This window comes from Styela clava, chromosome 4 (assembly GCF_964204865.1).
Source record: "Styela clava chromosome 4, kaStyClav1.hap1.2, whole genome shotgun sequence".
NCBI classification, from domain to species: Eukaryota; Metazoa; Chordata; class Ascidiacea; order Stolidobranchia; family Styelidae; genus Styela; species Styela clava.
Window position 1 is genome coordinate 4,204,795 of NC_135253.1, and position 24,527 is coordinate 4,229,321.

At 34.7% G+C, this 24,527-nt stretch overlaps 2 protein-coding genes across 2 annotated transcripts; one reads left to right on the forward strand and one right to left on the reverse strand.

Annotated features, from left to right (window-relative positions):
* Positions 1-3,256: 3,256 nt before the first annotated feature.
* LOC120326821 (syntaxin-18-like) lies at positions 3,257-5,251 on the forward strand. Its single transcript, XM_039393168.2, has one exon. It carries the CDS (start codon positions 3,501-3,503, stop codon positions 4,449-4,451), a length of 951 nt encoding a protein of 316 aa, XP_039249102.2. The 5' UTR covers positions 3,257-3,500; the 3' UTR covers positions 4,452-5,251.
* A 4,634-nt stretch (positions 5,252-9,885) lies between these two features.
* Positions 9,886-18,307, reverse strand: LOC120326853 (b(0,+)-type amino acid transporter 1-like). The gene is made up of 11 exons (XM_039393208.2): positions 18,152-18,307; positions 17,607-17,650; positions 17,074-17,216; positions 16,279-16,504; positions 15,587-15,763; positions 13,700-13,833; positions 13,078-13,212; positions 12,273-12,473; positions 11,736-11,885; positions 11,231-11,399; positions 9,886-10,855 (listed from the first exon to the last, which is right to left on the reverse strand). Exons 1-11 carry the CDS (start codon positions 18,226-18,228, stop codon positions 10,803-10,805), a joined length of 1,509 nt encoding a protein of 502 aa, XP_039249142.2. The 5' UTR covers positions 18,229-18,307; the 3' UTR covers positions 9,886-10,802.
* Between the last annotated feature and the right edge of the window lie 6,220 nt (positions 18,308-24,527).

Consider the following 24,527-nt stretch of genomic DNA (forward strand, 5'->3'; position numbering starts at 1 on the left):
CTTTTGACATTTTTGGAAGACTTAAAAGGCCGCTAATAACGTGCGCAATTGCATTTTGTTACAATCGCCGATTTTTTTCGTCAGCATGGCGTGTCTTTGAATCTTTTAACATCTTTACGCCGGTGTTTATTCTCCCTAAATCAAAAATTTCCCTCGGCATATATATACATGTATAGTTACACAATGACGACGTTATTCGCTTTTTTGTTCTCGTGGGGAATTATGAGTTCAATGTGAAAAACATGTTACCATATTATAGTCATCGTTACGAAATGCTAAAAATAATAATTAATAAAGAGATAAATCCGCAACTCAAATTTCTTGATTGAAAAGCGGCATTCTAAAATAATAAGACTAAAACTTAAAATGGAAGATCACAGGTTTGGTTTCAGCAGACTCACCTCAGATTGAAAACGTATTTATAGACATTGTAAATCACAAAAATTGGTGTTATGTTAGGTTTTCATCGTAGTAACTGCGAAATCGAAACAGAGTCAATGGTGCGCGCGATGTACCTTTTCCCCCATTATGAAACTACCGACGGAGCCGCACGCAATCAATTGTGCGCGCTCCGCGATGTACCTTTTTTTTCATTCTGAAACTACCGACGGAGCCGAATGCAATAAAATAAATTTCAATTGTTCGTTAAATGCTCGCATCGGTCATGGATTAAATATTTTACGCAATAGAAATCTCGTTATCCGTTTTTTTTAATCGCGAAGAATGTTGCGCGGAAATTTCCGATTCCAATTTTGAACCACCACCCTCTTAATAATCCTGGCTGCGCTCCTGCTTATAAATAATGTCATTTTTTAATTCCGCCTCTTTGCCATATTTCGAGGCTATTTTGTTGTCAGATTTTATCAAAGCTGTTATTGCTTCTTATTAGAACAGTTACAAAACTAGTCAGTATTTTGAAAAGTAATCCGATAGCTCGCGGAGCCCCTGGGTTTCTCTCGCGGAGCCCTGGGGCTCCGTACGGAGCACTTTGAGAACCTATGGTCTAGCCCAGTGGTTCCCAAACTTTTCTGACCATCGCCCCCCTAAAGTAGTTTATACAACTTCATCGCCCCCCAGCACTACAAAAAAAATGTAAAGTCAGAAACGAATATATTACAGACCAAATAAGAAGACAAATCATAGTTTATAGTGTTATTTAATGAGATGAATGAGCTCGGTGTTCTTCAGCAAATTTTTTATCATATCTGAAATTACCCAGTTTACTGATGGAAAGGCGATTTCGTTGTTTTGATGACAATAGTAGCACGGCTCAAAAACCCTTTTTCACCATATAATAGGTCGGAAATGAAAGAATCCAGGGTTCTACCTCCTCAAATACCACCGTGTACTCTTGCCTTATAGCATTTCACCCCCCGTAAATTCACCCCATTTCACATTAAATTAATGAAAGCAAAGTTAATTTTCCCAAAGTTATAATAATGATTTTCGTACATCTCATTCATTCCTACAGCCTGATGACCTGCACCAAAACACTTCGGTAAAATTCATCCCCGATTCCTTATCCTACCACGGCCTACAGCCCTATCACCAGTCCATAGAATTAATCAGCTATTTGTTTTTGGATTCATGGACTCGGATGTGAAAAAAAACTGTGACCGACTATCGACTACGGCCCAGGGGTCGGCAAATTTTATGTCGCTCGCGAACTCAACTCAGTCGTCTTATCAAAAAATTATTACAATGACATTTAATGTGACACTGTCATGTTGCTGCATCACGCTTGATAGCTTTACGACGCCAAGATTGGAACATTTTCCAAATGGGCATCACTAATCCCAGTTCTTCGCTTGTTCTTTGTAATGTCTCCATTTTCGAAAAAAATTGTTCGCACAAATATGTACTCCCAAACACTCTTAAAATAAGCACCGAGAATTTTAAAATGGTAAAGTATATAGGAAGAATTTTCCGCGGGCAAAGGTCGGGGATAGGTCTATTCAGTGAATCGTCCCGGTACAGATTTTTTTACTCCGGCCGTATTTTGCCGACCACTGGGATACGCCAACTACCGTACCTTACTGCGGAGACGAGTCCAGCAATCCTTTCGAGCGTGATAATCGACCACGTGATTCAAGCCTGCGAATGCACACAGAGTACAGAATTAAGTGCACGATGCGAAGAGCAAAAACGGATTTCGCGAAATCGCCCCCCTATCGCCCCCTTCGACTTTTTCGTCCCCCTCTGTATCGTTTTCGCCCACCGGGGGGCGATATCGCCCACTTTGGGAATCACTGGTCTAGCCCACCTCTTCATGTACCCAATTCTGGCAACTTTGGTTGGGCATTTTGGCATTTGACTCCATCTATAATCAGCTTGACAATATATTTTTTTATAAAAGTTTATCTTTACTGTTCACTCCCATTTATAAAATTGATCAATTTGGCAGTGGCAATCATGATAAATTTATTAATATGGTGTGGCAAGTAATTTTTATTTATTTATTTTTTATTAACTACCAGTATGTAATTTTTCATGTTCCCTTTACTTAATAACTTCTATATGGTTGTGTGTGAGCGTGTGTGAAATGTTTCAAATATTTTAGGTGAGTGAACACGTACCACATCTTCTTGGCAAAACCTTCCATCTTATATACATTCTGTACGTTTTAAACCTTATCTAAGGTTTTGTTCGCTCTCCTGATTTCATAATCAGTTTTTATTTATTTATTTTTACCATTCATTTTATTGTTTTGCTGATTATGGAGTCGAAATAAACTCATACTTATAAATTTTGGGGGAATGTACCGGTAATGCGTTGCCTAGATATAGAAAAAATATTTGTATGGTACATCAGAGCAAGTTAAGCTTAGCATCCTAAATATTAGAAAATTTTAGGGGTACCGGTACATGAGCGATCTATAAATTGTCTAACAGGAAGTTTTGCAAAACCTGCTTGAAATGGTACAGACTTTTTGAGACCACAAACTGACAAGACTGTTTGAGTTCTGGTTTTGTTCACTTTAGGAGTTGTTAATAAATACACAATGATATTTGGGAATTTATAGATTATTTTCAAACGCCACCTCGTAATCGGAAAGATATTAGGGGTGAAAAGTCTGTAAACCCATCAAAGCATAAATGTTGAATTGAAGAAAAATCAGATCTTTGAATCATTCATTCTAGCCTCAAATAGCTGTAGTCTATTCTACTACTACTATAGTGTTCAAGAAGTCACCTAGTGGCTTCAGCATTTTTCAATCTGAATGGTCCAATGAAGTTCATATCTTCAAGACGATCTGTTCTAGTTTGTCAATCTGATTATTTTTAAGTCATTTATTTGTGAAAAAGCATGTCAAAATAGGACTTTTTGTCACATTTTTGACGTTGTTTGTTTTGGCATAGTTTTCAGGATCGATCACATCTGGACTAGATAGGAAATATCAGCATATGTTTTATAGAAACCTCTGACATTTATTTAACTAATATGTATATCTTTAACCAAATTTTATAGAGTTTTAGTTGGACAATTAAACTTGGATCATAATGCATATAAACTTCATGGATCGTACGAATGATTTTAAGAAAGCAATTCGTGATATTAGAAAAGAAAATAGTATTCTAGATAATACCGTACTGAAGAAACCATCTCTGGATTTACATGCTTATAAAAGGAGAAAATCTGATTTTAATAAGAAGGCCAATGACATTGTCCAGTCTATATCAAAATTGCGGGATTTTTTACTGCAACACCGCATTGCGTATATAAATTCTCATCAAGCAGTAGGCCTTGCGTCACAGCCAATGAGTGATCATGAAAGAGACAAAATTGATGAGGAAGCTCAGAATATTATTAAGAAATGTAATGATGCCATTACAGTGATGCAGCAAAACGTCGAACAAGACAATATATCTGATCAACAATGCACCCATAGGCAACTTGTACTTGCTTCAATACAAAATCACCTAAAGTCTGTATGTAAAATCTACAGTGAACAAAGAGCAATCAGAGTTAAATTAGTGGTTGACAAAAAACGCATTTCACGTTTGCATAATCCGGAAACACATAAGAAAGCTTTGACACAGGATCCAGATCATTCAAACAATACAGAACGTCCAGCTATAAAATTTGAAAGCAAATTCAATTATGAAGAGAGTGATGAAGATGATTTTTCTGAGACTGAAGCTGCAGCATTGGAACAAGAAAATGTTCTGTTATTCAATGACATGAATAGCATGGTTGATGAAGTGCGTGCAATCGAGGGAAAGGTTGTTGAAATTACTCGGTTACAGGAAATTTTTAGTGAACAAGTTTTGCAACAGGAAGGAGACATTGAAATAATATCAGAAAAAGTTATTGAAAGTACTGAAAATATCAAAGGTGGTAATGAGGAACTGCGGGAGGCGATAAAAAACAATGCTGGGTTCAGAGTTTGGATATTGATATTTTTATTGATGTGCTCATTCTCTCTTTTATTTCTTGAGTGGTATAGCTGATAAGGTGCGATAAATATAACTATTACTGTTCTATATTGAAAGGGGTGGTGATAAAAGTATCATTTGGCACTAAAAGGGAATCAAATACTGGAAGAAGCTGAATACAAATGTTGGTATAGGTGTAATTTTTTTAAAGCTAAATCTGATATTGAATGAAAGCGGGGCTGTGAAATCGGAAGAAATATAAACCTGACTCTGAATGCCAATACATTCAACTCCGACTCCCAACTCTGGGCTAATGAAAATTCTGCTTTGTCTCTAGGTTGAGGTGAATTTTGATGTCAGCTGGGAATCCCAAGAAAATCAAACTTTGTTGTTTGCAAGCATTCTTAAGTTATCTAGCTGCTGTGAATGCTTAGTCAACCTGAAGCTTTTTGAGTTTTGTTAGAAATTTTAACTTTGATTGTCACCATTTAATTCTGAATTTTGATTCTGTGGGTGTGCAGTTTGAAAAATGGGTATCTCAGTCGGACTCCAACAATATTGATGGACATTTAATTCCATGTTCCAGTTGTAACAATTTCATTATAAAATCATTTTATGATCTGCAATTTACACTTGTCTTTATTCTCAGTATCTGATTTCAAGGCCACTATGTTTTTCTTAAAATTTGCTGCAATATTTACAGCTTTTGTCTATGGCTTTAATATATATAGATTATAACTTTGCTAGGTAGTGTGAATGCAACTGCATTATTATTAACCACAAGAGAATTGAAAGTATATGGTGTTATTTATCCACATTGTAAAAGTTTTTTAGAGAACACTTGCGAATAAAACTGCCCATAAGAAGATAATGAATCAGCATCTGATAGTGCCTGATTTAGGTTATATTTTTAAGGTGAAGCACTTTCAAGCAATCATTAAAATGTGTTATATGTATAAGTATAAAATCAAATTTAGTGATTTTATGATTTAGCTTAGCAAAGCTGAATATACCTTAAATTGCTGCAATGCCTGGAGGTATAATGAAATTTTAAGGTTTGTAAATTTGAACCAACCACACAAATTGTGAATCAGCATGCTATGGATTATCGCACTCAATTGTGGGTATTGCTGCTGTCTAGTAAATTTATGAACTAGTTTCAGTTTCTTTACGCAAGTTGCCCGAGAGAACCAGAATACATAAAATATAGTAAGAGGCTCAAGAGTTTTACTACAAACATGCGGAAATGTGTACGAAGTTGAGTACCTCCGACATCTTTCAGATTGCGCTCATTATGATTATGAGGTGCTATCCCTGTCCATACACTAATAACACACAACAATTTTTTCCACAATTGGTTCTTTGTGCCGTAAGTGGTCTGATTTTTGAAAAGCCGACAATGAACAATGAAATCTTTTTTTACTTTTGAATTTATAAAACGAGCACACCTACGACGCGCGTCGTTCAGGATCTGTTTTTTTTTTTGCACATGGTTTAGGCTCTTCTTCAAAATGGCCATGCGTAGGTTGGCAAACTCGAATCCCATGCAGGGATGGATGGTTATGTGCGAGAGGATTGCTGGACTCCTCGCCGCCGTTGGGTGGGTCACGTAACCGCTGGTTGGTTACGGCTTCCTTCCTCCATAACGAAACCAGTGTTCTTTTTTTTTTTTTTTTTTAATGTTTCCACAATGTGGATTAATCAATAATTAAAGAATAAATAAAATAATATAGGAATGTTCTATTTTTATCTGAATTTGAATGATCAATTTCTCCGTTTATTTTTGTAATGATGACCAATCAAATCTGCGTTGATTATTGAGTTACCAATAATGTGACGATTGCAATTTATCCAACCCCTCAAAAAGATATCCAAGCATCGTTGTAAAGATTACTTCGATTTCATTGTTTTGCATGTTACTTTCTTGCTGCCAACCCACGAAGGGTAATCAAAGGTGAAGTGGCAAGCGTATTCCCAAAGCTTATTTAGCATAATGTGCCACGTCTCCGAGACCATTCTTATGAACTACCAGGCGGACAACTGTTGTAAAAGATAACTTTGATATATATATATATATATATATATATGCAAAAATATCGCACGGCTGAACCTGTTTCATTTCATTACAGGTCGTCTTCCCACCTCGGCATACATCAGTGAAACTTGTTTAAAAAAAAACTCTGCGTTACCTTTTTCCATTATCCACATGCAGGTCAAGAGTAAGACCATACTTTTGTAGTCGATTGTGAAGAGCCTAATTCAGAGCGAAACATTGGATGAACACGGCCACGGATATTTGCACCAGCAGACGGTTGCACTCATGGTCATGTTCAACTACAAATATTTGTGTTTCAGGAAAAAGTTATTTCCGCATTTCAATAATTTTCCACTTGGGTCAGTTTAGACCAGACTTACGCATGCGCTCTTGAAATTGGAGGTGAAGATTTTGAGTAAGAGTAATATTCGAGTATTATATAATGGTTGATATAGATAGAACAGCGGAATGCCGTTTTTGACCGGTTGAGATGGTATTTTTCATGAACATAGTAATCGGATGACATCGCAAAGCCAAACGAGTCCGACGCCTAATCTATTTTATAATATTTATTTGAAAATGCGATAGTGGAGGCTTATTGCTGCTGGGGTGAGGAAGGTAAACACCGTAGCGACACATGAATATATATTTGGACAGCGTAGTATATCGCTGTTTACTTAAAAGATAATGTTATAAAAGGATCCTATTAGGAAATTGCACTAATTAAAGAAAATCTTTCTGAGGCGTTTAGAAAACTAGATGATATACCGGTATTATAGAACTAAAATCTATATGGTTGATACTTGATAGCTATCATAACATTTTGCTTTCGCGGGTGCGCGTGACTTCGAATAAATATGAGCCAAGGAGCGCTAGAAATAAGATGCGCTATAAAAAGGTTGTAAGAATGGAGGAACAGACATAGAAATTAGTCTCGTAACGACACATAATTATAAATAGGCGCCATTTATCTAAAATATGAAAGAGAATGGTGTGAACCAGGGGCGGGCCAGATTGGATCACCCAACGGGCCGCAGTAAACAAAGCTTCAATGTAACCTGCCCACCTCCGGGTGATGGACATCGGAATGTTATAAGTTATAGCTGAATGTTGAATGCAAACCTGTAGGTAATTAAATTAGATTTCCACACATCAATTTCGCTCAAGCGAAACAGGTGGAAAGCATGGTAGATACTGTTATGATGGAACAATGCAAAACAAGCGCATATGTCGTGAAACTATTATTCGCTGTCGCAGGACGATTTGCATGTTCGGTTAGTCAGTTGAATCTGACGAGATGCATGTGTTTTTGTCGCTAGTTTCAATACGATATACTGGCCAGCGAATATATACTAACCAAACCCCGCGGTAGAGGGAATGTAAGATTTTTTAGAACGTATGCGTTATTACGTGAGAAGAAAATTATGGTAACAAAGGCTGATGTGGGATAGGATTATAACATATAATAGCAATAAAAATGTGGCTACCGTAATCCAGATTATTCTTAGTATTTGTAAGCGATCGTGATTTTCAATTTATATATATTTAATAAAGAAATAAAGTTTTGTCAGAAACACAAATATTCGTTTGTTGAAAATGACTGTGGGAAAAAATGTACGGAGATGTTTATAACCACGAATGCAAATGTCCACAGTTGCGAATGTGCGACGGGTGCAAATGTGCAATCTATATACAAATGCTGAAATTTGTGTATGCAAATGTGCTGTCACCTACACAAGTGGGACCTCATTACCTAAGTTGCTTGCGGACCGCACGATGCAGTTTTGGGAGACCGTACATAAATATCCCAGCAAGGGTAGAGATGAAGAATCGACATTGCTGACTTTAGAAAATTAAAGACACCCAAAAGGTAGGGGGTGTATTGCTTTGACCTCTGCCTGCTTGAAGTTATAAATACTGACTTTTCAGACTAACTACGTCATATCCCATTTGACTCTCGACAATTTTTTCCTACAGACTACAGCAATCGAAACATACTCATGAATCAGACCTTGCCGCGTTCTAAATTCGTGGACCACAGTTGCTTGCCACTTTCCTGGAAACCTCGTCGGCGAAAGCTAGAATGACACTGCAGGTTGCTGTTGAAGGATATAGGTATGCCGTCTCCTAAAAACTTTTGTACGACAGATTTACTTTCAAATTCGATTTCTTCGGCCGCCAAAGTGGTATTCGGGCTAAACTCCAATTTCCCTTCATCTAACATGAAAATGGCATCACTGTTTAAAGGCACAGAACTTCCAGTGTCTGGCCGTTTAAATATACTCATATCTCAAATAATCATTTGATTCCGAAGCTTGCCGATAACCAACCCTTTTCGATTATAGGAGGTACTATCATATTATATGTGACGCATCCCAAGGGAACGTGGTGTTTGGGGAGAGAAGCCAATTTTTATTATGGCAATTCCGGTCGAAATACATACTATTTGGTTAAAGTAATCCCACTCCGAAAAGCAGTGGCAGGAACTAAAATGAACAAATTGGATGTAAATTTTACGCTGCAATGGTATTTGTAAAAGTATAATCTGATCTAATCGTTTTTGCTATTGACACGAAATCTAAATACTAGAGGAAGAAACATTTTTGTATATCACCATTGGTTTATGAGACTGTAATTAATTTTGCGCACCATATTTTCATAAAAATATATGTAAATAATAAATAGCATTTATTTAACTAATGAACATAGAAACTATGGTTAGCCAATGACTTGTTAAAAAATCATAGTGTGACTCAGCACCGCATTTGTCTACGCCAGCTGGTGCCTAAAAATTACAACGGTGAAAGAGTTTAGCACCATCAAATAAGCGCATGCATTTTTTTCATTTCACAATACACAAGCGAGATTTTTAATTAGGCATTGTTAACTATGCAAGTGCAATTATAGTACAAGAATAAATATTGCAAGATGGCATTTTTTCCGAACAGTGCCTTTATCCAGTATCCGCAGATATATAAAAAGTATATCATGGTTTGGAAGGTTAGGATATTTTGGTTTGACATATAAGGCACTTTGTGAAATGCAGGACTTCTGGTTTGAATCATAGATTTTCAATCTGCGACGTCAATGAAGTTTTATGTTATCCGTTCATGCAGCACATTATGTTTAACATGGATTTCGCTTCATATGTCATAAGCTACAAATCAATTTGCACCAACGCCTGGCGAGTTAGTGACCAGGGAGAGGATGAAAATATTTGTGAATGAATAAAAAAAGTAAATATCTGATTGTGAAGGCATAGTTAAATTACAGTTACTGAAAACTACAAGCCAAACCTGAATCAATGGTTCACTTATTAAGCTTTGTAATAATAATTTCAAACCCCAATCACCAGGCGTATACGGACACTGGCAAATACAAAGACTAAATATAAGAAAAAATCTGAAAGTTCAATAAATGGATTGAAAATATTCAAAAATTTCTAGCAAATACGTTACGACGAGGTTCAATGAAAATAAGACATATCACCAGGCGTATACGGAAACTGGAAAATACAAAGACTAAATACAAGGAAGAATCTGAACCGTCAATGAATGGATTGAAATTGTTTAAAATTTTCTAGCAAATACAACGAAGCTTAATAAAAATAAAACAAGATACTTCTGTACAAAACATGAATAATAAAAATAAATAAAAATGGACAGTACACAAACCCTCTAATTTTCATTCCATGAAATTTATCTAAAAAGTGCCCAAGCTAATATTTGGAGCTTTACTTAAATTTAGGATAAAATTGTCCATTCCATTTCCGCCCAAACAAAAAAGTAATTAATACAATAAAAATGAGACGCGTGCTATTAAATAACTATTTTGCTATTATATGGTCTCCTATTAATTACTGCCACAAATTTGTAAGTTTGAAACTTCTAATAGTAGAGGCTAGTATGTTACACAAAGTAAGTTTTTGTCCTCGATGCATTCAGATTGGTCTGTGCATGGACTAGTGGTAATCCATAACAAAGTCAAATTTCAAATTCGTTGAAATAAAAGTTGTAAATTATAACATTGAAATAAAGCTGTCAATTCATTTATATTACATTAGCTTAAAGGAGTTCAGTTGGATGACCCACGTTTTTTCGACATAAGAAAACATTAGCTATTGGAAAATTTCTAGTGATTTACGGAATATTTTTATACTCACTTTACAAATAATGCGGTACTTTATTAAAAAAAAAGTATTTAAATGGGTTCATTATCATTATTGTGTTCAATGACCCGACATTAGAAAAATATCATGTAATGAATCTTAGATGGTCTGCTACCCAGAGTCGACTGCCCAGTGTCGATAAAATTACGATTGAGTTTCAGTCAATCATTAATCTGGCATTTTATATCGGAATGACCGAGATAAAACACAGTGACACGGAGAACTAATCTTCTGTTGAAACTTGAAGTAATTTTTGCAATAGAATGTTGATTTTTCCTGTAATAAAAATACTAAATTTGAGATATTTAAATTTTTAATGGCTAAGCAAATTATAAAAGGAAGAATTAGTAAGTACGATTAATCACCAAACTCATTTGTTACTTTTGCGCAAGTCGTGAAATAAAACTAATGGCACACGTGGGAAGTCCTAGCAAGATCAGCATAGTATTTTTACTTTCAATCGATTTTTATCGAAATTTTCTACTTTAATTTACAAGAAAATTCAAATATATATGTTTAAGACAAAGCTATAATTATTTCCCCTTTGAGTACTTCAATAAAATTTAAAATATATGCTGTGTGATTTTCTAACTTTTAAAGGAGCTTTCAATTTTCTTTAATTCGGTACATTTACTAATAATATGAACTTACTAATTGTTTGACTTTTCTTCTTGAAATGTACGAATGGAATATAAAATACCAGTCCGAACAAAACATACAGAACAGCAAATAAATAATGTATCTTCGGTTCATCAATAATTGGAGCAAAGACAAGACATACAGCAGCTATGCAAACTATTATGGGAATTATAATCGGAACCTAAAAATGAAAATTTGTTGTTAAATTTCAATATACATATTGAAATGTAACTTGGGACAAGATGATATTTTCATACTGATTCAGGAACCATGGCTATTTTTCGGCCGAAGTCGAAAAAGCCAGCCAAGGATAAAGTACTCTTAAATGTATGGCGCAGGAAGCTGTTATCCTAATGGGTAATCTAGCACTCGGACCAGCATGATACGAAAATGAATGAGTTTTGGGTTCAATGGCGCAATCACCGAGCTCATAAAGTTTTGTGAATAGAATAACGATCTAAATATCGAAAATGTTGGATAACGATTTTACGTATTGTATGTCAGATTAATGAATTACTTTTACTGGTCTTTTGCGATTCGGTTGTGTGATTCGGAAGTATATCAAAGCAGCACAAGTTCCCCCGTGAAACATCCACATGCAAAAACTGAAGTAGTCTACAAGTGTATCAAAGTCGTTTGGTATTATCATGATGATCGCAAGTAGTCCCTGAAAAAAACATATTAATAAATCGTGCGAACGGATGAGTTATCTTAATCGTCATTTGTTTTATTAGAATAATCCAATTCGACCGATCATCCAGTATTAAAAATTGCATGTAGCAGAATCTGTTATTAATGCTTGGGCTCAACTATTTTTATAGAATAATTATTTATAGAATAACTATTATAGAATAATCTACTTCGACCGATCATCCAGTATTAAAAATTGCATGTAGCAGAATCTGTTATTAATGCTTAGGCTCAACTATTTTTGATATTTGCTTTGAGTTAAAGATGTTGAAGTCGAACTCGAATTCCCGCCTTTAATCTATGGAAGGGAAAATTCGAGAGAGTCCACTCTTTAGTATGTTATGTGTTAATATAGTAAACTTACATTGAGTAAAACTGCAGGTGCTGGAGTCAGACGTTTAATGTGAATCATTGATAAAACTTGATTGAAATGGCCTTCCCTTGATGCAGTGTAAGATATTCGTCCGGCTGCGAAACAAGAACCTAAACACGTACCAAAAACAGACCAAGTAACCGCCAATGGAATGATCCAAGACATCACACCCAAAACTTTGACGCCGAATACCTATAAACATTAAAGTATATTGCATTATGTAATATTTTATTCTCACATATAATTTATAAGGCCCTCAATTGTAAGGTATCGGCGCATATGATCTAAATTTTATCAGTCACATACCGGTAGATTATATACACCAACACATTGCAATGTTGAACGAAACACTAACGCATCATTAAGCATGCAATTAATTATACTTGCACGCTATTTTTTTTTAAGAAATCTCAATAATCTTTAAAAACTACAAGGTACATTTAAATGTATTTATGAGTAATTCAAATATATTTCGTGAAGATATTTGCCGCAATTAGCGCCTTTAAAGAAAGTTGTTAATTACATAACAAAAACAATGCCCCCGCAGGGCACGGCGTTTAGGTAGTGTGGTGGTACAGCTAGTTCCAATATCGAAAACGTCTTACTATGTCACACATTCTTCGATCCGAATGATATGAATATGCATCAAACCATTAGATCATATGTAGTCGCACATTGGGTGAATTCTAATATATTTAGTTATATTTAATATGAATCTTCAACTTCCCGTAATATTTTGCATTCAATTAAGTTCAAATAATTAATTGCACAAAGGACACATAATAATAGTATTTACCGTGCCCACAGCAGGCGAATTGAGCAGTTGAATTCTGGACATCGCAGTCATGTAAGCAACATTTGTCATCAGATATAATCCCGTAACTAAAATCATAGCCGTCACAATGGCCCTTGGTAAGTTTACATAAGGATTCTGAAGTATATGAATAAGTAGAAATATAACAATATGTGACGCAATTACGAATACATAAAGAATTTCAGATCCGGCAACGTCAAGAAGCGAAAATCATTGGCAGGGTTAGAGAATTTCCTTAATTATGAAGTGTGGGTGTGTTGTTGGTCATGAATAAACGTTACTTCAAATACGAAGAGTTGGGCGAAATGTATAAGTCCATGTAGAAATCTTAGCGTGATTGAAATACAAATATCTGCATAACGCTATAATTAAATAACGCAAAGACTCCATACGTGTATGATTGTTCACATATAGGAATGATCCGTTCTAAATATTCTGTCATGATCTACCTATAGTTGATGCAACTCAGTGTAATATAACTAAAACCAAATCCATCTTCTCTGTCTTTGGGGACTCACGTTAAAAACTGGTATGCTTAACATAGGTCCAACCTGCCAACGGAGCGGAATCTGCCAACGGAATATTACGTTATCATTAGTCTTACCTTCAATTCTTCAATGATGTAATTTAATTGGTTCCATCCATCATATGCCCAGAGACCTTGATAAAATGCGAGGGCGATTTCCCGAACTCCAGGCGTTTCCCCTTCAAATGAATTCTCCAAGTGTTTTGTGTGACCTGAAAATGAAATACAGTGGTATTCTAGGTCTAGGTCATCTCACAATTAAGTATTCTTTGACAAATGGTTGAGCTATCGCCTGCTTGGGAATTCACTTTTTTATAAATAAGATTCAAATCAGAGATGGCCAATACCGAATAGTTCACTATGTCGAATACTTTGGAAATTATTATTTTTGAACATGAAATTTCGAATACATTCGAAAATGAAATTAAATAAAAGAAGCTTATCTATAGTATATGAAGGAATTTGCATACAATGAACAATGGAATAACTGGCTATATTACCAGGCATTTCATGTTCGCAGATTACTGCGATATATATTTTAGAATATGGTATAACGCCTATACTTTTTTCTATGTTGACGCAACCATGAGTTACATTAACAGATTTAAATTAATACGGCAAGGCATTTTAAATAGTGGTATCGGTCATGGATTTGAATATTTTTCGCAACACAAAATCGTCCTAGTGAAAAGTCCATACTTTAAATGCCAACTATTCACCAAATTATTTGCCAAAAAAGCGGGATAAAGTTAAATTATTTTTCCGACTTGGGACAATTTTTTCGTGAGTCCGAAAATACGAATCAAAAATTAATTATTTTCGGGCACTTTACCACTCTTTTTAAGTCCGCAGTTCACAGTTGGATTTTGGAGTAATAATACTTATTATTTTGTAAATACGAATCAAAAATTAATTATATTCGAGCACTTTACCACATATTTTAAGTCCGCAGATCACCGTTGTCTTTTGGAGTAATAACACTTTTATTATTTTATAAATACGAATAAAAAATTATTTATATTCGAACGCTTTACCAAACATTTTAGGTCCCGAGATTGCCGTTGTATTTTGGAGTAATATTATTTTTTAAATATGCAAATACGAATCAGAAATTAATTATATTCGGGTACTTTACCACACATTTTAATTTCACAAATTCCCGTCGATTTTAGAGTATCAATACTTTTATTGTTTTGTAAATACGAAAAGAGGAATTGTAAATTAATAACAATCGGGCAGCTTACCACACATTTTATGTCCACAAATCCCCGTGATATTTTAGAGTGATAAAACTTTTATTCTTTTGTAAATATGAAACTAGAAATCAAAAATTAATAATATCGGGCAGTTTACCACACATTTTATGTCCACAGATTGTCGACGTTACGTCGATAAGTTACGTTGAAACAAATTAAATTAATAGGGCATAATAAGTTTATATGCTGGTATCGGTCATGTATATGAATATTTTGCGCAACAGAAAATCATCCCAGTAAAAAGTCGAAACTTTTAACTATCATCATCAAAATTATTTGCCAAAATGCGGGAAAAGTACGAATTAGTTTTCCTAATAAATCGACTTGTTTTTCCGACTTGCAAAGGTGTCGCAACGATATGCTACGCACGCTTGCACAGAATATAAACAATCAAAGTGCCGATTCTATTTTATCATCATTACAATACGTGACGAAGCGCAAAAAATCGTTTGAAGCTTCCCGCGAAAACGAAACGCCGTGTTTACGGCGAAAAGTGGCTATTGTGGTAACCTAAGTTCTGTTTGTTACTTCACAAACAAATCCATTCACAAATACCAGACTTTAATTAACTTAAACGTTAGCAGCACCAAAACAGTACACAGTGAAATTATAAAGCACCAACGAAACATCACTCGTATAAAACCAAGCCAAGTATGACTCAGCAAATAAATCGTTTTGGACAACCCTGATTCAAATATAAGTAACCTACCGTTTGCTAGCATCACGATTCCACCAATGATGATTATCAACAAGCTGATGATTTTCCCAACACTGAATACGGTTAAAAATCTAGTAGATAACTTTACACTGTAGCAGTTGATAAAGACAACTACTCCAACGACGACAGCAGCAACAAGTTTCATTGCCATCTCTGGTGTTTCGCAATCTAAAGATAATAAGAATATTTATAACATGCATTCAGGGAAAAACTTTTTCGCATGTGTACAACATTGGAGATTATACGTATAAATTTCATTCATAAAATCCATGTTTTCTTTATATGTAAAATAAGGGCATTTTAATTGCTGTCTGGCGATGACAATAAAACACTGTAAGTAATCTGTTCATTTTGTATCATGTTACACAATGTCTTTGTCCTTCACGTGTTGACAAGCTTTTCAGTGGAATTTGGAGATGTGATTAAATAACACTCTACGGTGCTTGCTGTCCACGGTGTCAGGCCATGCTCACTAGAAGTAAATAAATACAGAATGTCGAAAGACATAATCTTTGAGCATTTTTATGCGCATCCGATAATAAAAGGTTCGTTTGGCATCCGCTCAGGACTCTCATGAATTTATGTTGCCTGATATGCCGAATACGATTTTAACTATATTTTTCGTTACTTAACTGTGCCATACTGGGTTTGACATCATTTATAAATAATCTAACATGAATTACCTGGGAACATCGGTGAAAGTGCGTATTTAGAAAAGGTTAATCCCAAAATTGCAAGAGCTGAAGGTTTTAATATTGTTGTTGAAGTCCAAGCGAAAAGATACGCAGGAATTGGTCCAAAAGCTTCTAACAAAATGGGATACTCTCCGCCGGATTTTGGAATCATCGTTCCAACTTCAGCATAAGAAAGAGCACCAAATGTTGCTAAAACTCCACATGCCAGCCAAGTCTTAAATAGAATTAATTAATAATAAAGAGTTGATAAATTATATTGGCTGAATGTATGTAAACGAAGACCGCAACTATTTTGTATAGTATTTTTCGTTGGTATGTGAACATAAATAATAGCTTCCGGTGCCGAAACAAGAGCTTAAACCATTGAAAATTGCGTAAAAGTGTAATGTATAGCTCCAATTGACTACTATTGAGCGCCAAAATGGAGTATCATTGACATATTATGGTGAAATCAATCCATCCGAGCGCTTCAAATGGGTTCATACATATTCCAACCTTTTTATGTGAAATGTAATCATTTCAGCATAGAATTTTAACTAATGCATATTCTTCAATGTATTCGAAGTTAATTGTCATTTGAATAACGTCCTACTTATTTTACACTTTATTACGTGATTGAACTCTGCAACATGCAATATTGATTTGAGTTATATAACTGGCTAGGCACAGTGCCCACATTGAAAAGCATAGCTATTCCTCAAGTGGAAGCCAAAATAGGAGATTAGAATAGATTCGAATAGATAGATTTTTCATATAGGTTATGGTACATTCAGAGCGACTTACCAAAAGACCGCTACCAACTGATCCCATGAATCGAAAAACACCTTTTGGCGAGACGAATATTCCAGATCCGATCATTGATGAAACAATGAGACTCACACCACCGATGAATCCAACTTCTCTCTTTAATCTCAACGTTTCGAGTTCTGCAAAAACAAAATTCATGCTACTTTTTATATGTTACCTTTTTCAGCAACGGCTCATTTTGAATCATGGTTAAACGTAGATTTATGCCTAATTGTTCAAGATAATTCATTTTAATTTGCAAAATGGGTAACCGCTTTAGTATTTGTAATAATTATTTATGTCTCTGTCTGACAATTCAGCATTTTATAGATTGAAAGTAGCCCATCGATTTCAATTTTTTTTTTGTTGCCAAATTCTCAAAGGATGAGAAAATGAATCTGAAAAACCTGATTTTTGTTCATTTCAGGCTTCCATCATATTTTATCAATCGATTGTTTATTAATTATTCTTCCATATATTATGCTTACGAATCAAAGTGCTATTAATCTGTAATAAAAATTTCAAAAAACCTTCGGGTTCTGATGACTTCTCTTTTTCATTGTCCTTTTTAATTCTGGAAAGTAAAACATGATAAGTATTATACAATTTATTATACTGAAAATAATTATGCTATGTTTTATTTCACTATAAAATGTCAATGATTATGAAATCTATCTACCAAGTAGTGACGGGGAAATTATTTTAGTTTCTCTATTACAAAAAACATATATATATATATATGTATATATATAGTAAATTGGACTTCAGCGGATATTAATGGGATTACAGCATGAAGATCTGGCAATGTAGTTATAACAGCATCAGCTGGGTGGTTCATGGCTTTCTGCCAACATAAGTACAAAGTTGAACTAGAAAATCCTGACATATTTCATATCGCGTCCCATGCATATAGAAACACATTAATTATGATTGAGATTTTGGTGAGAATTTCGAACCAGTTAATATAGTTTATTAATGCACCGAGCAAGACAACTGATTTTTGATGAGCTGATCGTAGTATGTCACGCTGGAACACCATTTAATTTATATATCATATCAAAAGCTATATATCTACCTCAATCGATGTAAAAGACTCTTCTTACTTTCTGTAGTAGCATTTATAGAATCTGAAGATTCGTCACTTGCTTCCATAGTGTATATCAAGGTTATTTGTTCTGGTACTACAATTACTGTACGTTTCACTGCAAACAAAACCGTACGAATTGGGTTCATATAGGTTGGGGGTGAGATTCTTATGGTTCTTTAAGATAGTACGATGGAAAAAAAAATATAAACCCCAACCTTCTGACCTTACTGATATGACATCGTTTCCGGCTTACTGAGTGCTACATAACATACTTTTTTGAAAACCTTTCACAAAATTTTATCATTCGTGACATGGATTATTCAGATAACAGTCCATTTCGGGTACCGTAACAGCGAAACTTGAAAACAAAAACTGTCTAGCAGAGCGTTGCAACGTATATGCTAGTTTTATTCTTCGCTCTTTACTTCTGCAATAGTAACAGAACTACAACGATCATGATTTGAGCGTGTTTGTAACGACAAATACACAGGAAATTGGTAATTTGAAAGATGTGGAAGTGTCGGTTGTCAGTTAGTTTTATATTTGTATCGATTTTACATTCTCCCAAAACCGGATTAAAGCAAACTCATCAGGTCTTCCTGCTTTTCATAGTCCATACATGTATCCTTTCATTCAAATTTAAATCTTAAAACGCATGGGTATTCACTAAACAACCTTTTTTGTTTGGCCCTAAATTATTAAGAAAACTCTTGGTTCGAGTCAACACTGCATTCACTCTATACTCTTGCTATATATCTGAGCTAACAAAGGTTTAAAAGCCATGTCAAAATCATATAGAATTGCATTGGTCACCTTTTCGATGTATGATAACGTATACTTAACGCTTGAAGGTACCTCATAATTATAGATAGTTTCTCGCTAACTATGGGTTTTACGCGAAAAGAAAATTTAATGCAAACCGTACTGAAACAGATTTTGATAGTATTTGTGTATGAGTTGCGGATGCATTATATTTTACTTCTTATATAATCACTGGTATTGCTCATATATATACAACCATAGAAGTGAGATATCAATTTATGGCTTATATTCTGTCGACCTGCTCTTTTTATATATTTGTGTTATTCTGAAAATCATATATTCACTGACACTACAATTTTATGTTATAGTAATTCACTATGCGTACGACACGCGCGAGACATTGAACCGGCGTCGTTTTAGGTAAAGCGTAATAAGACGTTTCTATTCGATGACACGCCTCCCATTGACCTACACATTTTCTGTTTGTTGATTGCGTCAGATCATTTTCCTTAACGCGGCGTCTTTCGTTCATAATTCTAAAGTGAAACGGGATTTTTTTCGGCTGGCATGAAAGACTTATCGACCTGGCCACAAGATTCGGCGGTATCTGAAATGGAATAAATCTGGCTCTGTTTATTGTTGTTGTTTTTATGTACTTTAATTTATACTAAAAGATCACGACGGCGCGCACAATTGTTACCCTCTTCTTACGATATTGAAACAGGTTACAAATAAACCTAGCCGCACAAACATGAAAAACGTGACATAAAGATAAAGTTCTAATACTACTAACGTCACACACTTGCCGATCAAATACTGCACAAATCACTCATTGAAATAACTAGATTTATATATACTATAAAAGCCATCACGACTAAGATGTTATGTTTCCACAAAATACTATCAGAACTTGAAACGAGATATAGTGTACACGACGTTGCTTCGCTGCCTTGGGCAATTTATAACAAAGAAGACATTATACAACTACTACAGATTAAACGAAGCAAGGGTGGGCTTACTATAAATCAAAAATAACATCTCAAAGACGTTTGTCCGCGCTTTGTACTCGTCAACCCGTGTGAGTACAACGTCGAGTTGATGTAACGCTTCCTGCGCAAGAATGGCAGCGTTGTTTAATATTTATATGATGTTTATATTACCGACACAGAGCCAAAGCATTGAAGTAGTAGGCCAAAAAAGCGGTGTTTTAAATGCAGCCCGGCGTGGATTGTCTTTTAAATAGAGTAATCAATTTATAATACTCATATTATACGAACCTTTTCAAGAATAATATGATACAGATAAATGAATACGATTGCGAAACCTCAGCGCTCTCATGGTAGCGTATATATGAATAACACAATTAAATATGATAAGGAAGATATTTTATATTAAAATTTACAAAGATGAATTTAATTAAAATATCGTATCTTAAGTAGCAGAATTACAATGTACAAGGACGAGCTAAGAAATATATGAAATTTAGGGCGAATATTATATTTATTTAGGATCTGAACTGCAGTACATTATCAAATTAAATCGACTTACTATAGATGAGACACTGTTTATTCACCACATCCACAATAGCTAGTTATCTACATTTCTGATCATGGATCAAAACGTTGGATTAAACGTCAGATTCCTGTTACGCAAATCCTCCAAACTCGTTGCTGTTTAAATGGCCATATGTCGCTTGGTGTAATGTGAAGGCACATCACGTCTACACAATATTCAACTCGGCTTCCTTCGTTGACGCACTGACTTATGTTAATGCTCCTTTATTGAATCATTTTTTTCTTGCATACACTACTAACATTCAAGATTAAGAGATACTTGCTCTCCATTATTTTGTATTTTAAAATGCAATCAACAGGCTTATATAAAAACATTCTTCATAATATAAAGTTTTCCTATGTCTTCTCTATTCATTTCATCACGTTCCTCGTTCAACCAATGGAAAAAGGAATTCTTATCAATAAAGGCAGTATTTCGAAGCGCGTACTCGTTCCATAGCCCTGCAGTACATACTCCGACTGGGGAAACTATCCGAAAATTGATAACCGAGCGTGATATGTTCAATGCTCAACTTGAGTTCACCCACTAGGAGTAACGCGTTTTATTCTGGAAATATATCGATGACCGCAAATCGTAGTAACGCTGACTCAGCTATATTTTCGTTGAAAGTATAAAGCACAGGAGAAATATGCCAGCAATTATCATTTACTCAAGCTATTGTGATACCGAAGGCGGGACAAAAACGGGCAATACACTATTTTATATCTGTCTGCGACATTCTAATATCAGAATCCCAATGTCGCGTAAATCCGAACTATCATTTCTTTAGCACTAATACTAGGAATAAGCGAATTTGTGAAATATTTCATGAAATATACCTACGAAAAGATGCTCGGTCAAGTAATGTAACAGTCGGGTGATCATCCTCCCAGGTGTGGCTTATGTATCTATGGATAAATATATACGAGCACTATGAAAAAAAAAAATTATTGGGATTTCCTAGTAATTGCCTATATAAATAGTCAGTCAGTTGACGTTTTTCATATATTTGACCCCAAAAAACCTTTCTCGCCATAGCAAAATTTAAGATGATTTTTTCGCTCGTTCGCACATGCTCGCGACTAATATTTGACTACTGCAACTAAACTAAAACTACTCAAAAGACAAAATGACAAGCGAAGTATTTGATTTGATTTATACCCAAATTTTATAAACACTACTAAAAACTGACAACTAACGCAAAACAATGAAAACGGACCAGTGTTCACAACCATGTGGGAAAATCTGTCGGAGTAAAAAAAAAACATCATTAGATTTAGCGTTATTTTTGATGAATAAAATCTTGTCTCGCAGAACTGATATTAGAGTAAAAAATTCATCCGAAAACACATGCTTGATAATCGATATAGCAGTTGTGGCCGACCGTCGTAGATCATTAAAAAAAATATCAATATTGGACAAAGATTTAGCAGTTTTACACGAGCTATAAATTTATTTAAAAGATATAGATTTCCGAATATATTGGAAATATTTACAAAAGATGGCTCTTGTGGGAATTGCAGGAATACTTAGAAGGGTTCTTGAAACCTGTGGACGCGGTCCCAATTGTAAGAAAATGCACATCAGTTGAAAAATTGTGAATAACTTGAAAATAATAAGTGTTACGGTATTCACATTTATTCATTTTCATTATAATCCATTCATGCAACTTCTGTTTAATGTAAAAAATAAAATATGATTGGAGCGAATATATTGACCTTTTAGAATGCTAATACAAGTATAATGTTAAAAGGAGAATTAGAAAATTTCCTTTAGCATGAAGAAATGGGGAGAAATCGAGACAGCAATTTTGTTTTACCAATCCCGTGTATCTCCGGAAATTTGGTCCCGGTGTTGAATTCGCCGACACGCTTGACTTGGTGCTGACAGATTATTATTGCTTCGAAAATCATCGTGCGACTTCCTCCGTTTTTCTGTATTCTGACGGCGCTGTCTCACGTCAAGGTTAAGTGAGTGACTTATAAACATTCAAGTTAGTTGTGCACATGAAATATTACACGATATACTTGACTATAGAACTGATAGAATGCAGATTACAAAACAAAATAGAGGAACAATCAATTGAGTGGGAAGGCCCTAGGACCGGTTCAGCACTCGAAAGCACATTGGCAGTAAGATTTTAAATTCACTTTAAAGCTCCCATGAGTAGATGTAGTCTAGTAGAGAGCCGCTTCGTGCTACGATTGTTCAGCATAAAAAAAGAGTAAGTTGTAAATGTTCTTATAGGTACCCAGTAATGATTTGTCAAGGAATGTAAATTTTGATAAGAGATATGTGTATTTTCGGATCATAAAAAAGTTGCAGTGTGAGGATTTATGCTGTGTGATCAAAGCAGTGAACAAGAATATAAATTGACTGACTGATGGGTGATTGAAATTGTGACGTCTGTATGAAAAACATAAATTAAACACACATATTTTAACTTCAATTAATTAGTGTTTTATGATGGAGTTCTACTGATCTTGATAATTTTTTCCCAGACTCATTCTGTCATTGTATACGAAGTCACCAGCTGCATATTACAAGCTAAGAGGTGTTTTACGTTTGTCATGATAACCCATTTTGCTTGATTTCAGGCTGGTACTAATAACTTTTTTCACATAAATTGGATATCTATTATTGCTATTATCTAAACATGGCTTCAACATATATATATATATATATTTATAATTTTAGATGTGCCAAAAAGTTTTGAATTATTTTGTCGAGTGTTTTTGAATTATTGATTTGTGATCAATAGCAATAACTTTTTTGCTACTGCAAAATCCACCACATTCATTGAATGCATTAATATTTCTCCTGGAACCGTTACATTTTATTAATTCCAATTTGTTTTGTGGGGTATTCACATTTTTGTTTCAAATAATATTTTGTCAAAGTGGCTGTTATACTTATATATAAACACATACATGCTTAGATGGTAGACAAGGTTCGATCGTTGTGGGCAATTTATTCCAAAATATCGTAACTAAAATATAAGTTTTTGCAGACGTCTCGAAACTCACTTTTGAAGAATGATTTGCTGTAATCAGATGGGGTTTTGGCATGGAAACACATCTAGACGGAATTTATGAAGATATGTCTAAAAAAACATTTGAAACAGCCATGTAAACTAATAGACCAACATTTTTAACTCAATAGCTCGATAAAAATGTCTGTTAAATATTAAGCACAGGTATAGCACAAAGAATTGTTTTGGGTATTAATTCATTTGTATTATTCTATCTCCTATTGAGCAATTAAATACTTGTATCATGATTATTATTTCTGAAATTACCAACAGTATTCATGTCATTAATAACAGATGAACTGGGGAAATTTTTCTTTGTAGGTTTTTTCCTGCATCTGTTGCTAGGATTTCGGAGATGTCTGAATTTGAAGCAACGCCAAGTTTTGCAAATAGCAAAATATGCATTAGATCAGCTTAAATTTCATTAATTATTTTACACACTGAAAGTCTACAACAGGTGATTATCTCAAGGATTTTTTAACAAAATAAATGCTATACAGCTACATGCAACACATTCTGTAGTCATATTTAAAAAACAACAACATTTCATTGCTTCTCCAGCGTATGAAGGGCTCCAAATACTGGTACCTTCAACATGTGATATACCACATTGGACCAAACATCTGTCAGACCCCCTTTTAAGTGTAAGATAAAAGTCTTCTAAATCAGTGGTTCTCAACCGCCGGTCCGCGGCAACCTTGCTGCCGGTTCGCCAAATATTTTTTAACATTAATATATTATAAGCAAATTGCAAAAATATTTCCTAAAACAAAGATCTTCAAAATAAGGACAAATTCTAAAAATAAGGACGTTGTGGCAGCCCTGATTATAGGTCAAGTGGAGAAAAAACTACTGTGAAAGCTACAATACTTGAGATGGAGTGAGACCAAAATGCTGTGCTACCAAGCGTTTTTTTTATATAAAGTGCAAAGTATTCATTTTCGTCACTACTTTACCTACATCTGACTGACATTTTTTGCAATGCATCGCATTTTTGATGCCTTGCTTTCTTTCGAC